This window comes from Argopecten irradians, chromosome 2, assembly GCF_041381155.1.
Source record: "Argopecten irradians isolate NY chromosome 2, Ai_NY, whole genome shotgun sequence".
Classification (NCBI taxonomy): domain Eukaryota; kingdom Metazoa; phylum Mollusca; class Bivalvia; order Pectinida; family Pectinidae; genus Argopecten; species Argopecten irradians.
Genome location: NC_091135.1, coordinates 56785611 through 56804299, shown reverse-complemented (window position 1 = coordinate 56804299; position 18689 = coordinate 56785611). Strand labels below are relative to the sequence as shown.

The 18689-nt window shown below is 45.2% G+C and overlaps 1 protein-coding gene across 1 annotated transcript in view; it reads right to left on the bottom strand.

The window, feature by feature from the left end:
* LOC138316737 (CD109 antigen-like) overlaps positions 1-18689 on the bottom strand; it is a 491941-nt gene that overhangs the window by 32565 nt on the left and 440687 nt on the right. Inside the window, exons 26-27 of the mRNA XM_069258397.1 lie at positions 17164-17308; positions 14871-15055 (exon numbers count right to left, since the gene is read on the bottom strand). Of these exons, the coding sequence (XP_069114498.1) occupies positions 14871-15055; positions 17164-17308 (330 nt within the window). The remainder of the gene's footprint in view (positions 1-14870; positions 15056-17163; positions 17309-18689) is intronic.

Below are 18689 nucleotides of genomic sequence, written 5' to 3'. Positions count from 1 at the left end.
AGATGGAGAGATGAAAACAGTAGGGGTGGAGAAGATAGGAAGAAACGGTAGGGGTGGGGAAGAAGGATGAAACATTAGGGGTTGGGAGATGGAAAGAAATGAAACAGTAGGGGTGAGGGAGATGGAGAGATGAAAAGTTCGGGGTGGGGAGATGGAAACTGTAGGGGTGGGAGATGAGAGATGAAACAGTAGGGTTGGGGAGATGGAGAGTTGAAATCTGTCAGGGGTGGGGAGATGGAAGAGAGATGAAACAGTCGGGTATGGGGGAGAGATGGAGAGATGAAACAGTAGAAATGGTTGGGGAGGAATGGAGAGATGAAACCGTAAGGGGTGGGGAGATGGAGAGGATGAAACAGGATAAATAGGGGTGGAGAGATGGAGAAATGAGAATCATTAGGGGTGGGTGAGATGGGAGAAAGAAATGACACATTAGGGGTGGGGGAGATGGAGATGAATGTAAAACAGTAGGGGTGGGGGGGAGGGAGGAGATGAAAACAGTAGGTGGTGGGGAGATGGAGATGGTAGTGGTTGGGAGATGAAACAAATGTGTAGGGGTTGGGGAGATGGAGAGATGAAAACAGTAGGGGTGGAGAGATCTGAGAGATGAACCTTTAGGGATGGGGAGATGGGAATGATGAAAACAGTAGGGGTGGGGAGATGGAGAGATGAAACAGTAGGGGTGGGGAGATGGAGAGATGAAACAGTCGGGGTGGGGAGATGGAGAGATGAAACAGTAGGGGTGGGAGATGGAGAGATGAAACAGTAGGGTATGGGGAATGGAGAGATGAAACAGTAGGGTTGGGCGAGATGGAGATGATGAAAAAAGTAAGGGATGGGGAGAGATGGAGAGATGAAACATTAGGGGTGGGAGATGGGAACATTAGGGGTGAGAGATGGAGAGGATGAAACATTAGGGGTTGGGAGGAGATGGAAAGAATGAATCATTAGGGGGTTGGAGATGAGAGATGAAACAGTAGGGGTGGGGAGATGGAGAGAATGAATACAGTCTGGGGTGGGGAATGGAGAGATGAAACAGTCGGTGTGGAGAGATTCGAGCGATGAACCTTTAGGGATGGGGAGATGGAAAGATGAAACAGTAGGGGTGTGGAGATGGAGAGATGAAACAGTAGGGGTGGAGAGATCGAGAGATGAACCTTTAGGGATGGGGGAGATGGAAAGATGAAACGGTAGGGGTGGGGAGATGGGTGAGTTGAAAACGTGTAGGGGTTGGGACGATTGGAGATATGAAACAGTCGGGGTGGGGTAGATGGAGATGCGATATGAAACAGTAGGGTTGGAGAGATGGAGAGAATGAACGGTAAGGGGTGGGGAGGATGGGAGTGATGAAACGGTAGGGAGTGGGGAGATGGAGAGATGAAACCGTAGGGGTGGGGAGATGGAGAGATGATACGGTAAAGGTGTGGGGAGATGGAGAGATGAAACGGTAGGGGTGGGGAAGATGGAGAGATGAAAAAGTAGGGTGGGGGAGGATGGAGAGATGAAACGGTAGGGTTGGGAGATGGAGAGATGAAACGTTAGGGGTGGGGAGAGTGGAGAGATGAAACAGTAGGGGTGGGGGAGATGAGAGATGAAAACAGTAGGGTGGGGAGATGGTGAGTGATGAAACGGTGGGGAGGGAAGTCGGGTTGGGGAGATGGAGATATGAAACAGTAGGGGTGGGGAGAATGGAGAGATGAAACTGTAGGAGGTGAGGGAGATGGAGAGATGAATCAGTAGGGGTTGGGGAGATGGAGAGATGAAACAGTAGGGGTGGGGGAGAATGGAGAGATGAAACAAGTAGGGGTGGGGAGATGGAGAGATGAAACAGTAGGGTTGGGGAGATGGAGAGATGAAACTGTAGGGTTGTGGGAGATGGAGAGATGAAACTTTAGGGGTGTGGGAGATGGAGACGATGAAACAGTAAGGGGTGGGGATGATGGAGGTGGGGAGATGGAAAGGACAAGTCAGGGGGGTGGGGAGATGGAGATATGGTTGGGGAACTATATAGGGGTGGGGAGATGGAGAGATGAAAAACAGTAGGGGGTGGGGAGGATGGAGAGATGAAACAGTAGGGGTGGGGAGATGAGAGATGAAACTGTAGGGTGGTGGATGGAAGAGAAACTGGAGAGATGAAATGAAACATTAGGGGTGGGGAGATGGAGAGATGAAAACAGTAGGGGGTTGGGAGATGAGAGAGATTGAAACACACCCGTAGGGTAGTTGGGGAGATAATGGAGAGATGAAATCACAGGAGGAAATCGTGGGGTGGGAGATGGAGAGATGAAACGGTAGGGAGATGGGCGAGATTGGAGAGCTGGGAATGGAAGCATGAAATGTTTGGGGTGGGGGGAGATGGAGGAGATGAAACAGTAGGGTAAAGGAGATGTGGGGAGATGGAGAGATGAAATGGTAGGGGTTGGGGAGATGGAGATATGAAACAGTTGGAGAGATTGATAGGGAAACAGTATGGAGAGATGAAACACGTAGGGGTGGGGAGAGGAGAGATGAAAACGGTAGGGGTGGGGAGATGGAGAGATGAAACGGTAGGGGTGGGAGAGTCTGATGAGATGGTTGAAGAGATGAGAATGAAAACAGTAGGAGGTGGGGAGATGGAGAGATGAAACAGTAGGGGTGGGGGAGATGGAGAGATGAAACCGGTAGGGGTGGTGGAGATGGAGAGATGAAACAGCTAAGGGGTGGGGAGATGGGAGAGATGAAACAGTAGGGTGGGGAGATGGAGAAGATGAAACAGTAGGGTTGGGGAGATGGAGAGATGAAACAAGTAGGGGTTGGAAAGATGGAGAGATGAAACTCAGTCAGGGAAATTTTTTTGTGGGGAGATGGAGAGATGAAAATCGTAGGGTGTGGGGGTATTTTTTGATGGAGAGATGAAACAGTCGGGGTGGGGAGATGGAGAGATATGAAACAAGTTTAGGGGTGGGGAGTTTGGAGAGAATGAAACCCAGTAGGGTGAGGGAGATGAGAGAGATGAAATCAGTAGGGTTGGGGAGATGGAGAGATGAAACAGTAGGGGTGGGGAGATGATTAGGAGAGATTGAAATCTTAAGGGTGTGGGGAGATGGAGAAGATGAAAAACAAGTAGGGAGGGGTGGACGAAGATTAGGGAGAGATATGAAACAGTAGGGTTGGGTGTCGATGGAGAGAATAGAAAAACAAAAGGTTGGGGTGGGGCGAGATGGAGAGATGAAACAGTCGGGGTGGGGAGATGAGAGAGATGAAACAGTAGGGGGTGGGGAGATGGAGAGAGATGAAACCGTCGGTTTGGGGGAAAGTGGAGAGCATGAAACGAGTAAGGGGGTGGTGGAGATGGAGAGATGAAACGGTAGGGGATGGGGAGATGGAGAGATGAAATGTAATGGGAAAAGGTGGGGAGTTGGAGAGAAGAAACAGTAGGGATGGGGAGATGGAGACGATGAAACTTTAGGGTTGGGGAGATGAGAGATGAAAACAGTATGGTAAGTGGGGTGATGGAGGAGATGAAACGGTCTAGGTGGGTGGGATGGAGAGATGAAACAGTAGGGGTGGGGAGATGCGAGAGATGAAACCTTTCAGGTGGGGAGAATGGAGAGATGAAACAGTAGGGGGTGGAGATGGAAGATGGAGAGTATGGAGAGATCGAGACGATGAACCTTTAGGGGTGGGGAGATGGAAAGATGAAACGGTTAGGGGTGGAGGAGATGAGAGATGAAAATAGAGGGTGGGGAGATGGAGAGATTGAAACAGGTTAAGGGCTGGGAGATGGAGAGCATGAAAACGGTAAGGGGTGGGGGAGATGGAGAGATGAAAACAGTAGGGGTGGGTAGATGGAGAGATGAAACGGTGTAGAGTTGGGAGATGGAAGAGATGAAAACCGTAGGGGTGGAGAAGATTGAGAGATGAAACGGTAGGTTGAGCAGATGGAGAAAGAAAAAATTTGATACTTTAGAGAGGGAGTAGAGTGGAAGAGATTGAAACTGTAGGGGTGGGGCGAGATAGGAGTTATTATACGGTAGGGTTGGGGAGATGGCAGAGATGAAACTTTTGGGTTGGGGAGGATGAGAGAGAATAAAAACAGTAGGGTTGGGGGAAATGGAGAGATGCACAAAAAGTAGGTTATGGGGAGAGTTGAGAGATAAACGGTAGAAACCGGATATGATAAATATGAGGGAGTCGGGGTGAGGAGATGGAAGAGATAAAACAGTAGTGTTGGGAGAGAGATTGACGAGGATGAAAACGGTAGGGTTAGGGAGATGGGGAGATGGAACAATTAGGGGTGGAAGATATGGAGAGATGAAATAGGTGGGTTGGGGAGATGGAGAGAGATGATACAGTCAGGAAAGGTTGAGAGATGAGAGTAGAATGAACCAGTCGGGAAGAAGTTGGGGAAGATGGAGAGATGAAACTTTAGGGGTCGGAGGAATGTGAGAGATGAAAACAGTAGAGATGGAGATAAGTGATACATTGAATCGGTAGGTGTGGGGGAATTGAAGAGATGAAACAGATAGGGTTGGGGGGAGATCGAGATATTAAACAGTTAGGATTGGGAATAATAGGAAGAAGATGAAACAGTAGGTTGTGAGAGATGGAGAGATGGAACGGTATGGGGTGGAGAGATGGAGAGATGAAAACGGTAGGGGTGGGGAGAGTGGAGAGATGAAACCGTAGGGTGGGAGAAGGAGGGGGGGGGGGGGGGGGGGGGGGGAGATGGGGGGGGGGGGGGGGTAGGGGCTGGTGGAGATGGAGAGATGAAACTGTAGGGGTGGGGAGATGGAGAGATGATACTTTCGGGGGTGTGGGGAGATGGAGAGATGAAACAGTAGGGGTGGGGAGTTGGAGAGATGAAACTGTAGGGGTGGGGAGATGGAAGAGATGAAACAGTAGGGGTGGGGATGTAGATGAGAGAGATGAAAAACAGTTAGGGGTGCGGAGATGGAGAGGATGAAATTGTAGGTGGTGGGGACATGGAGAGATGAAATCCGTAAGGGTGGGGGAGATGGAGTCGATGAAACGGTCGGGAGATGGAAGATGGAGATATGAAATAGTAGGGAGTGGGGAATGGCAGAGATGAAAACAGTTAGGGCTGGGGAGATGGAGAGTATGAAACAGTAGGGAGTGGGGAGATGGAGAGATGAAATGGTAGGGGTGGGGAGATGGAGAGATGAAACTGTAGGGGTGAGGGAGATGGAGAGATGAATGGTGTAGGGAGGTGGGGAGATCGAAGAGGAGATGAAATGGTAGGGGTGGGGAGATGGAGAGATGAAATGGTAGGGGTGGAGAGATTGAGAGAGAACCGTGTAGGGGTGGGGGAGATGGAGAAATGATTACATGTAGGGGGTGGGGAGGATGGTAGAGATGAAACAGTAGGGGTGGGGAGATGGGAGAGATGATACAGTAGGGGTGGTGGGGAAAGATTGGAGAGATTTGAAACAGTCAGGGATGTGGAATGGAGAAATGAAACCGTAGGGTAATTGGGAAATGGAGAGATGAAACAGTAGGGGTTATGGGGAGAAAAAAAGAGATGAAACCGAAAATGGGGAGATGTAGAGATGAAACAATAGGGGTGGGAAGATGGAAGAGATGAAACAGTAGGGTTGGGAGATTGCGAGAATTGATACATCAGGGTGGGGAGATGGAGAGATGAAACTGTCGGGGTGGGGAGATGGAAGAGATGATACAGTCGGGGTGGGAAGTCTGGAGAGATGAAACAGAGTCGGGTGGGAGATGGAGAGATGAAACAGTAGGGATGGGATGGAAGAAAGATGGTACAGTAGGGGTGTGAGATGATGAGAAAACATTAGGGTTGGGGAGATCGAGATGATGAAACTTCAGGGTTGGGGAAATGGTAAGATGAAACAGTAGGGTGGGTGAGGGAACATAGGGTGGAGAGATGAAACATTAGGGTGGGGAGATGGAAGAGATGAAAAACGATAGGGGTGCGGAGATGGGAAAAAAAGGTTTTTTAGGAGATGAAACAGTAGGGTTGGGGAGGATGGAGAGATGAAACGTAGGGGTGGGGAAGATGGAGAGATGAAACAGTCTCGGGGTGGGGAGATGGAGATATGAAACAGTCGGGGTGGGGAGATGGAGAGATGAAACAGTAGGGTTGGGGAATGGAGAGATGAAACGGTAGGGGTGGGGAGATGGAGAGATGAAACGGTAGGGGTGGGGAGATGGAGAGATGAAACCGTAGGGGTGGGGAGATGGAGAAATGAAAAACTTTAGGGGTGGGGAGATGGAGAGAGATGAAACTTTAGGGGTGGGGAGATGGAGAGATGAAACAGTAGGGGTGGGGAGATGGAGAGATGAAAAACAAGTCGGGTGGGGAGAGATGGAGAGATGAAATGAAACAGTAGGGGTGGGGAGATCGAGAGATGAAACAGTAGGGGTGGGGAGATGGAAGTAGAATGAAACGAGTAGGGGTGGGGAGATGGAGAGATGAAACCAGTAGGGGTGGGGAGATCGAGAGATGAACATTTAGGGGATGGGGAGATGGAGAGATGAAACGGTAGGGGTTGGGGAGATGGAGAGATGAAACGGTAGGGGTGGGGAGATGGAGAGAGAGATGAACGGTAGGGGAAGATGGGGAGATGGAGAGATGAAACGGTAGGGGTGGGGGAGATGGAGAGATGAAACAGTAGGTAGTGGGGAGGGATGGAGAAGATGAAACGGTAGGGGTGGGGAGATGGAGAGATGAAACAGTAGGGGCCGTGGGGAGGAAGATGAATGGAGAGATGAAAACAGTAGGGTTGGGAGAAGGTGGAGAGATGGAAACGGTAGGGGTGGGGAGATGGAGAGATGAAACGGTAGGGGTGGGGAGATGGAGAGAGATGAAACAGTAGGGGTGGGGAGATGGAGAGATGAAAACGGTAGGGGTGGGGAGGAGGCAGAGAGATGAAAACAGTCGGGGTGGGGGAGATGGAAGAGATGAAACAGTAGGGGGTGGGGAGATGGAGAGATGAAACAGTAGGGGTGGGGAGATGGAGAGATGAAACACGTAGGGGTGGGGAGATGGAGAGATGAAATGGTAGGGGTGGGTGAGATGGAGAGATGAAAACAGTAGGGGTGGGGTAGATGGAGAGATGAAACAGTAGGGTTGGGGTGATGGAGAGATGAAACTTTAGGGGTGGGGAGATGGAGAGATGAAACAGTAGGGTGGGGAGATGGAGAGATGAAACAGTAGGGAGATGGGGAGATGGAGAGATGAAACGGTAGGGGTGGGGGATGATGGAGAGATGAAAAACAGTCCATGTGGGTGGGGAGATGGAAGAGATGAAACAGTAGGGGTGGGGAGATTGTAGGAGATGAAAACAGTAGGGGTGGGGAGATGGAGAGATGAAACAGTAGGGGTGGGGAGATGGAGAGATGAAACAGTAGGGGTGGGGAGATGGAGAGATGAAACAGTAGGGGTGGGGAGATGGAGAGATGAAACAGTAGGGGTGGGGAGATGGAGAGATGAAACTGTAGGGGTGGGGAGATGGAGAGATGAAACAAGTAGGGAGTGGGGAGATGGAGAGATGAAACAATAGGGGTGAGGAGATGGAGAGATGAAAACCGTAACATTAGGGTAGGGTAGAGGAATGGATGAAAACATTAGGGGTGGAGAGATGGAGAGATGAAACAGTAGGGTGGGGAGATGGAGAGATGAAACAGTCGGGGTGGGGAGATGGAGAGATGAAACAGGTAAGGGGTGGGGAGATGGAGAGATGAAACATTAGGGGTGGGGAGATGGAGAGATGAAACAGTAGGGGTGGGGAGATGGAGAGATGAAACAGTAGGGGTGGGGAGATGGAGAGATGAAACAGTAGGGGTGGGAGAGATGAAACAGTAGGGGTGGGGAGATGGAGAAAATGAAACATTAGGGGTGGGGAGATGGAGAGATGATGAACAGTAGGGTGGGGAGATGGAGAGATGAAACAGTAGGGGTGGGGAGATGGAGAGATGAAACAGTAGGGGTGGGGAGATGGAGAGATGATACTGTCGGGGTGGGGAGATGGAGAGATGAAACAGTAGGGTTGGGGAGATGGAGAGATGAAACAGTAGGGGTGGGGAGATGGAGAGATGAAACAGTAGGGGTGGGGAGATGGAGAGATGAAACTTTAGGGGTGGGGAGATGGAGAGATGAAACAGTAGGGGTGGGGAGATGGAGAGATGAAACAGTAGGGGTGGGGAGATGGAGAGATGAAACAGTAGGGTTGGGGAGATGGAGAGATGATACAGTAGGGGTGGGGAGATGGAGAGATGAAACAGTAGGGGTGGGGAGATGGAGAGATGAAACAGTAGGGGTGGGGAGATGGAGAGATGAAACAGTAGGGGTGGGGAGATGGAGAGATGAAACGGTAGGGGTGGGGAGATGGAGAGATGAAACGGTAGGGGTGGGGAGATGGAGAGATGAAACAGTAGGGGTGGGGAGATGGAGAGATGAAACAGTAGGGGTGGGGAGATGGAGAGATGAAACTTTAGGGGTGGGGAGATGGAGAGATGAAACAGTAGGGGTGGGGAGATGGAGAGATGAAACAGTAGGGGTGGGGAGATGGAGAGATGAAACAGTAGGGGTGGGGAGATGGAGAGATGAAACAGTAGGGGTGGGGAGATGGAGAGATGAAACGGTAGGGGTGGGGAGATGGAGATATGAAACAGTCGGGGTGGGGAGATGGAGAGATGAAACAGTAGGGTTGGGGAGATGGAGAGATGAAACGGTAGGGGTGGGGAGATGGAGAGATGAAACGGTAGGGGTGGGGAGATGGAGAGATGAAACAGTAGGGGTGGGGAGATGGAGAGATGAAACTTTAGGGGTGGGGAGATGGAGAGATGAAACAGTAGGGGTGGGGAGATGGAGAGATGAAACAGTAGGGGTGGGGAGATGGAGAGATGAAACAGTAGGGGTGGGGAGATGGAGAGATGAAACAGTAGGGGTGGGGAGATGGAGAGATGAAACAGTAGGGGTGGGGAGATGGAGAGATGAAACAGTAGGGGTGGGGAGATGGAGAGATGAAACGGTAGGGGTGGGGAGATGGAGAGATGAAACAGTAGGGTTGGGGAGATGGAGAGATGAAACAGTAGGGTTGGGGAGATGGAGAGATGAAACAGTAGGGGTGGGGAGATGGAGAGATGAAACAGTAGGGTATGGGGAGATGGAGAGATGAAACGGTAGGGGTGGGGAGATGGAGAGATGAAACGGTAGGGGTGGGGAGATGGAGAGATGAAACAGTAGGGGTGGGGAGATGGAGAGATGAAACAGTAGGGGTGGGGAGATGGAGAGATGAAACGGTAGGGGTGGGGAGATGGAGAGATGAAACGGTAGGGGTGGGGAGATGGAGAGATGAAACAGTAGGGGTGGGGAGATGGAGAGATGAAACAGTAGGGGTGGGGAGATGGAGAGATGAAACAGTAGGGGTGGGGAGATGGAGAGATGAAACAGTAGGGGTGGGGAGATGGAGAGATGAAACAGTAGGGGTGGGGAGATGGAGAGATGAAACAGTAGGGGTGGGGAGATGGAGAGATGAAACCGTAGGGGTGGGGAGATGGAGAGATGAAACAGTAGGGGTGGGGAGATGGAGAGATGAAACAGTAGGGGTGGGGAGATGGAGAGATGAAACAGTAGGGGTGGGGAGATGGAGAGATGAAATGGTAGGGGTTGGGAGATGGAGAGATGAAATGGTAGGGGTGGAGAGATTGAGAGATGAAACAGTAGGGGTGGGGAGATGGAGAGATGAAACAGTAGGGGTGGGGAGATGGAGAGATGAAACAGTAGGGGTGGGGAGATGGAGAGATGAAACAGTAGGGGTGGGGAGATGGAGAGATGAAACAGTAGGGGTGGGGAGATGGAGAGATGAAACAGTAGGGGTGGGGAGATGGAAAGATGAAACAGTAGGGGTGAGGAGATGGAACATTAGGGGTGGAGAGATGGAGAGATGAAACAGTAGGGTTGGGAGATGGAGAGATGATACAGTCGGGGTGGGGAGATGGAGAGATGAAACAGTAGGGGTGGGGAGATGGAGAGAGAGATGAAACAGTAGGGGTGGGGAGATGGAGAGATGAAACAGTAGGGGTGGGGATGATGGAGAGTAGGGGTGGGGAGATGGAGAGATGAAACAGTAGGGGTGGGGGTAGATGGAGAGACGAAACAGTAGGGGTTGGGGAGATGATGGGGAGATGAAGATGAAACAGTAGGGGTGAGGGAGACATGGAAAATTAGGGGTGAGGAGATGGAACATTAGGGGTGGGTGAGATGGCGAGATGGAAACAGTAGGGTTGGGAGAATGGAGGAGATGATACAGTCGGTGGGTGAGGAGATCAGGGGTGGAGAGATTGAAACAGTTAGGGGTGGGGAGATGGAGAGATGAAAACAGTAGGGTTGGGGACGATGGAGAGATGAATCAGTAGGGGTGGGGTGGAGAGATGGAGACTTTGAAACAGGTAGGGTTGGGGAGATGGAGAGTATGGCATTAGGGGTTGGGGAGATGGAGAAGATGAAATGGTATTTAGGGGTGGGGAGATGGAGAAATGGAAACATTTTGGGGTCGAGAGATGGAGATGATGAAACTTTAGGGAGGGGAGATGGAGAGATGATACAGTAGGGGTGGGGAGATGGAGAGATGAAAAAAACAGTCGGGGTGGGAGATGGGAGAAATGTACAAGTCGGGTGGGGAGATGGAGAGATGAAATACAGTCATTTTTTTGAAACAGTTGGGGTGGGGAGATGGAGAGATGAAACAGTATTTTTTTGATTGAAACCTTTACCTGTATTCTCTCATCCCCCCTACTTTTATATGGGGAGGTGTGGGGGAGATGGTTTGTAGGGGGTGGGAGAGATGGAAACCTTACGGTAGGGGGTTGGGGAGATGGAGAGATGAAAGTCGGTAGGGGTTTGGACAGTGGAGAATGAAACATGATTACTATATGTATATTGTGGGGAGATGGAGAGATGACAGTCCACAAACCTTACCGTGATTACATGTATTTTTTTGTACAGTCCACATAGAATGGAGAGATGATTACATACCTGATTACATGTATTTGTTTTGTACAGTCCACAAACCCTACCTGATTTCATGTATTTGTTTGTACATCCACAAATTTACCTGATTACATGTATTTGTTGGTATAGTCCACAAATCTTACCTGACTTTCATGTATTTGTTGGTACAGTCCACAAACCTTACCTGATTACATGTATTTGTTTGTACAGTCCACGAACCTTACCTGATTACATGCATTTTGTTTGTACAGTCCACAAACCTCTACCTGACTTCATGTATTTGTTGGTACAGTCCACAAACCTTACCTGATTACATGTATTTGTTTGTTACAGTCCACAAACCTTACCTGATTACATGTATTTGTTTGTACAGTCCACAAACCTTACCTGATTACATGTATTTGTTTGTACAGTCCACAAACCCTACCTGATTACATGTATTTGTTTGTACAGTCCACAAACCTTACCTGATTACATGTATTTGTTTGTACAGTCCACAAACCTTACCTGATTACATGTATTTGTTTGTACAGTCCACAAACCTTACCTGATTACATGTATTTGTTTGTACAGTCCACAAACCTACCTGATTACATGTATTTGTTGGTACAGTCCATACAAAACCACAACCTACCTGATTAACATGTTCATTTGTTGGTACAGTCCACAAACCTTACCTGATTACATGTATTTGTTTGTACAGTCCACAAGACCTTACCTGACTTCATGTATTTGTTTGTACAGTCCACAAACCCTACCTGATTACATGTATTTGTTTGTACAGTCCACAACCTTACCTGATTTGTTGTACAGTTACATGTATTTGTTGTACAGTACACAAACCCTACCTGATTCATGTATTTTTGTTTGTACAGTCCACAAACCTTACCTGATTACATGCATTTGTTTGTACAGTCCACAAACCTACCTGATTTCATGTATTTGTTGGTACAGTCCACAAACCTTACCTGATTTCATGTATTTGTTTGTACAGTCCACAAACCTTACCTGATTACATGTATTTGTTTTGTACAGTCCACAAACCTTACCTGATTTCATGTATTTGTTTGTACAGTCCACGAACCCTACCTGACTTCATGTATTTGTTTGTACAGTCCACGAAACCTTTACCTGACTTCATGTATTTGTTGGTACAGTCCACAAACCTTACCTGATTTCATGTATTTGTTGATACAGTCCACAAACCTTACCTGATTTCATGTATTTGTTGATACAGTCCACAAACCTTACCTGATTTCATGTATTTGTTGGTAGGGTCCACAAATCTTACCTGATTTCATGTATTTGTTGGTACAGTCCACAAATCTTACCTGATTACATGTATTTGTTGGTACAGTCCACAAACCTTACCTGATTTCATGTATTTGTTGGTACAGTCCACGAACCCTTACCTGATTTCATGTATTTGTTGTACAGTCCACAAACCTTACCTGATTCTTTATTTGATGGTTTTGTACAGTCCACAAACCTTACCTGATTTCATGTATTTGTTGGTACAGTCCACAAACCTTACCTGATTACTAGCATTTGTTTGTACAGTCCACGAACCCTACCTGACTTCATGTATTTTTGTTGGTACAGTCCACAAACCTTACCTGATTACATGTATTTGTTTGTACAGTCCACGAACCCCTACCCGACTTCATGTATTTGTTGGTACAGTCCACAAACCTTACCTGATTACATGCATTTGTTTGTACATCCACGAACCCTACCTGACTTCATGTATTTGTTGGTACAGTCCACAAACCTTACCTGATTTCATGTATTTGTTTGTACAGTCCACAAACCTTACCTGATTTCATGTATTTGTTTGTACAGTCCACAAACCTTACCTGATTATCATGTATTTGTTGATAGGGCCTACAAATTCTTACCTGATTTTCATGTATTTGTTGGTATAGTCCACAAATCTTACCTGATTTCATGTATTTGTTGGTACAGTCCACAAACCTTACCTGATTACTAGCATTTGTTGGTACAGTCCACGAACCCTACCTGACTTCATGTATTCGTTGATAGGGTCCACAAACCTTACCTGATTTCATGTATTTGTTGATACAGTCCACAAACCTTACCTGATTTCATGTATTTGTTGATAGGGCCTACAAATCTTACCTGATTTCATGTATTTGTTGGTATAGTCCACAAATCTTACCTGATTTCATGTATTTGTTGGTACAGTCCACAAACCTTACCTGATTACTAGCATTTGTTGGTACAGTCCACGAACCCTACCTGACTTCATGTATTTGTTGATAGGGCCTACAAACCTTACCTGATTTCATGTATTTGTTGGTACAGTCCACAAACCTTACCTGATTACTAGCATTTGTTTGTACAGTCCACGAACCCTACCTGACTTCATGTATTTGTTGGTACAGTCCACAAACCTTACCTGATTTCATGTATTTGTTTGTACAGTCCACAAACCTTACCTGATTTCATGTATTTGATGATAGGGCTACAATCGTACCTGATTTCATGTATTTGTTGGTATAGTCCACAAATCTTACCTGATTTCATGTATTTGTTGGTACAGTCCACAAACCTTACCTGATTTCATGTATTTGTTGATACAGTCCACAAACCTTACCTGATTACATGTATTTTTTTGATAGGGTCTCACAAACCTTACCTGATTTCATGTATTTGTTGATACAGTCCACAAACCTTACCTGATTACATGCATTTGTTGATAGGGTCTACAAACCTTACCTGATTTCATGTATTTGTTGATACAGTCCACAAACCTTACCTGATTTCATGTATTTGTTGATACAGTCCACAAACCTTACCTGATTTCATGTATTTGTTGATAGGGCCTACAAACCTTACCTGATTTCATGTATTTGTTGGTACAGTCCACAAACCTTACCTGATTTCATGTATTTGTTGGTACAGTCCACAAACCTTACCTGATTTCATGTATTTGTTGTACGGCCTACAAACCTTACCTGATTTCATATATTTGTTTGTACAGTCCACAAACCTTACCTGATTTCATGTATTTGTTGATAGGGCCTACAAATCTTACCTGATTTCATGTATTTGTTGGTATAGTCCACAAACCTTACCTGATTTCATGTATTTGTTGGTACAGTCCACAAACCTTACCTGATTTCATGTATTTGTTGATACAGTCCACAAACCTTACCTGATTTCATGTATTTGTTGATACAGTCCACAAACCTTACCTGATTTCATGTATTTGTTGATACAGTCCACAAACCTTACCTGATTTCATGTATTTATTGGTACGGCCCACAAACCTTACCTGATTTCATGTATTTGTTGGTATGGCCACAAACCTTACCTGATTTCATGTATTTGTTGATACCGTCCACAAACCTTACCTGATTTCATGTATTTGATGATACCGTCCACAAACCTAACCTGATTTCATGTATATTGATACCATCCACAAACCTTACCTGATTTCATGTATTTGATGATACCGTCCACAAACCTTACCTGATTTCATGTATTTGATGATACCGTCCACAAACCTTACCTGATTTCATGTATTTGTTGTGTTACAGTCCACAAACCTTACCTGATTTCATGTATTTGTTGGTACAGTCCACAAGCCTTAACTGATTTCATGTATTTGTTTGTACAGTCCACAAACCTTACCTGATTTCATGTTTTTGTTGATATGGCCTACAAACCTTACCTGATTTCATGTATTTGTTGATAGGGCCTACAAACCTTACCTGATTTCATGTATTTGTTGGTACAACCCACAAACCTTACCTGATTTCATGCATTTGTTGATAGGGCCTACAAACCTTACCTGATTTCATGTATTTGTTGATAGAGCCTACAAACCTTACCTGATTTCATGTATTTGTTGATAGGGCCTACAAACCTTACCTGATTTCATGTATTTGTTGGTACGATCAACCAGAGTTTGATCTACAATGTCTTTGACAGCTTCTACGTATTTCCTGACAAAGATGTTTGGGACAAGAGTGATCATGTTTTGTTCCCCACATCCACAGGGCTGTCTGACAAGGGAGTCTAAGTTTTCGATAGTTGGACCCATCACATCACCTACAAATTTAAGATATTTCAATCAATAATTTTGTCTAATTTTAATTTATAAAGGTGGCTTTTGTCTTGTTCTGTGGGTTTAATGGAATAAAACATTTCAAAGAAAATCTCCAGTAATATGTTAGTCAACGAGAAATACAAGGATTGAGGAAAGGAGGATTTTTGGAAGCTTCCTCTTAATTTCCCCTTTTATACCAGAGCAATCTCAAAAGTAACATTTGTATTAGCAAGAAGCCCATTTGATACTAATTAGTTATGTCATTTACTAGCCAACTCATTGTTTTTGTTAACGAAATAGCAACACAGATCTAACAGGTCTACATACAAAGTTTTATTAAGCTTGGTGCATATTTTGCTCAAGTTATCATGTTCAAGGTTCAATAATTATTATTGCAAATGGCAATAACTCCGTAACTTAGTTACAGTCAAATCAAGTTGATTTTCAAACTCATTCAAGATCCTTCCAACATTAGTCTACATACAAAGTTTCATTAAGCTTGGTGCATATTTACTGAAGTTACCGTGTTCACAAGGTCTAAAAATAATTATTAGTGCAAAGGGCAATTACTCCTTAAATTACTGTCGTATCACACTGATTTTTTGAACTCGTCTGATATCATTCCAATGTTAGTCTACAGACAAAGTTTCATTAAGCTCAGTGCATATTTACTAAAGTTACCATGTTCACAAGGTCCAATACTAATTATTAGTGCAAAGGGCAATAACTCTGTAAATAACTCCTACGAGACCTTTCCAATGTTAGTCACTTACAAATTTGCATTAAGCTTGTTGCATATTTACTCAAATTATCGTGTTCACAAGGTTCAATAACAATTATAAGTGCAAAGGGCAATTACTCTGTAAATTACAGTTGAAACAAGCTGATTTTCGAACTTGTCTGAGATCTTTGCAATGTTAGTCTTCATACAAAGGTTTCATTAAGCTCGGTATATCTTTACTCAAGTTATTGCGTTCAGAAGGAAATGTAAATGGACATTTACATGACGCACAACAACGTACAAAAGACTATGGTCAGGTAAAAGACTATGGTCAGTTGACCTAAAAAACCAAAAAATATTCTGTCAGAGCCATCAGTCAAATGACATTAGAACGATCCCTGACTGATCCTCAGAATGGTCAGATGTGATAGATAATGCCATCCCCTGGGTCCCCCGTGGCACACTTGTCTTGTCTCTTGGTGACCTACCTGACAGTGTTATGTAGATTGTTTTAGACCCCTCCCCACTGGGCCCCTCCATGGCAGACTTGCCTTGCCCTGAATGACTAACCTCACAGTGTTATGTAGATTGTTTTAGACCCCTCCCCACTGGGTCCCCCCATGGCAGACTTGCCTTGTCCTGAATGACCTACCTGACATTGTTATGTAGATTGTTTTTGACCCCTCCCCAGTGGGTCCCCCATGTCAGACTTGCCTTGCCCTGAATGACTAACCTCACAGTGTTATGTAGATTGTTTTAGACCCCTCCCCACTGGGTCCCCCCATGGCAGACTTGCCTTGCCCTGAATGACTAACTTCACAGTGTATTGTAGTTTGTTTTAGACCCCTCCCCACTGGGTCCCACTGGTGGCAGACTTGCCTTGCCCTGAATGACTAACCTCACAGTGTTATGTAGATTGTTTTAGACCCCTCCCCACTAGGTCCCCCAATGGCAGACTTGCCTTGCCCTGAATGACTAACCTCACAGTGTTATGTAGATTGTTTAGACCCCTCCCCACTAGGTTCCCCCGTGGCAGACTTGCCTTGCCCTGAATGACTAACCTCACAGTGTTATGTAAATTGTTTTTGACCCCTCCTCACTGGGTCCCCCATGGCAGACTTGCCTTGTCCTGAATGGCCTACCTGACAGTGTATTGTAGATTGTTTTAGACCCCTCCCCACTGGGTCTCCCCGTGGCAGACTTGCCTTGCCCTGAATGACTAACCTCACAGTGTTATGTAGATTGCTTTAGACCCCTCCCCACTGGGTTCCCTAGTGGCAGACTTGCCTTGTCCTGAATGACCTACCTGACAGTGTATTGTAGTTTGTTTTAGACCCCTCCCCACTGGGTCCCACTGGTGGCAGACTTGTCTTGTCCTGAATGACCTACCTGTCAGCGTTACATAGTTTGTTTTAGAACCCTCCACCACTATCACATTATCAGATGGCACTGCCTCCATGTCAAACTCTTCTGTTTTATCGACATCATGTTTGATGGACATTGTATTGGCTTCCTCTACTTCCACTCCCTCAGGCTGCCAACATAGCAAAACTTTGTTGAAGAGACACGATCAAATTATTCCAATAATAATGTTAACATGGTTTTTTCAAGATGTGTTATGTAATTACACGATATCGTAACTGAATATCAAAAATGTATTGACCTTTACACGGTTTGTTACATATCGTAACTGAATATCAATATTGTATTGACCTTTAGAAGGTTTGTTTTACAATATTGTAACTGAATATTAATATTGTACTGACCTCTGGACGAATTATTACACAATATCGTAACTGAATATCAATATTGCATCGACCTCTACACAGTTTCTTGCACAATATCCTAACTGAATATCAATATTGTATTGACCTCTAGACAGTTTGTTACACGATATCCTAACTGAATATCAATAATGTATTGACCTCTAGACAGTTTGTTACACGATATCCTAACTGAATACATGTATCAATAATGTATTGACCTCTAGACAGTTTGTTACACGATATCCTAACTGAATATCAATATTGTATTGACCTCTAGACAGTTTGTTACACGATATCCTAACTGAATATCAATAATGTATTGACCTCCAGACAGTTTGTTACACGATATCCTAACTGAATATCAATATTATATTGACCTCTAGACAGTTTCTTATATGATATCCTAACTGAATATAATATTGTACTGACCTCTGGAGGAATTATTACACGATATCCTAACAGAATGTCAATATTGTATTGACCTCTAGACAGTTTGTTACACAATATCCTAACTGAATATCAATATTATATTGACCTCTAGACAGTTTGTTACACGATATCCTAACTGAATATTATTATTGTATTGACCTCTACACAGTTTGTTACATGATATCGTAACTGAATATCAATAATGTATTGACCTCTAGACAGTTTGTTACATGATATCGTAACTGAATATCAATAATGTATTGACCTCTAGACAGTTTGTTACATGATATCGTATCTGAATATCAATAATGTATTGACCTCTAGACAGTTTGTTACACAATATCATAACTGAATATCAATAATGTATTGACCTCTAGACGGTTTGTTACAAGAAATCTTAACTGAATATCAATATTGTATTGACCTCTAGACGGTTTGTTATATGAAATCGTAACTGAATATCAAAAATGTATTGACCTCTAGACAGTTTGTTACACGATATCCTAACTGAATATCAAAAATGTATTTATCTCTAGACAGTTTGTTACATGATATCCTAACTGAATATCAATAATGTATTGACCTCCAGACAGTTTGTTACACATTATCCTAACTGAATATCAAAAATGTATTGACCTCTAGACAGTTTGTTACACGATATCCAAACTGAATATCAAAAATGTATTGACCTCTAGACAGTTTGTTACACGATATCCTAAC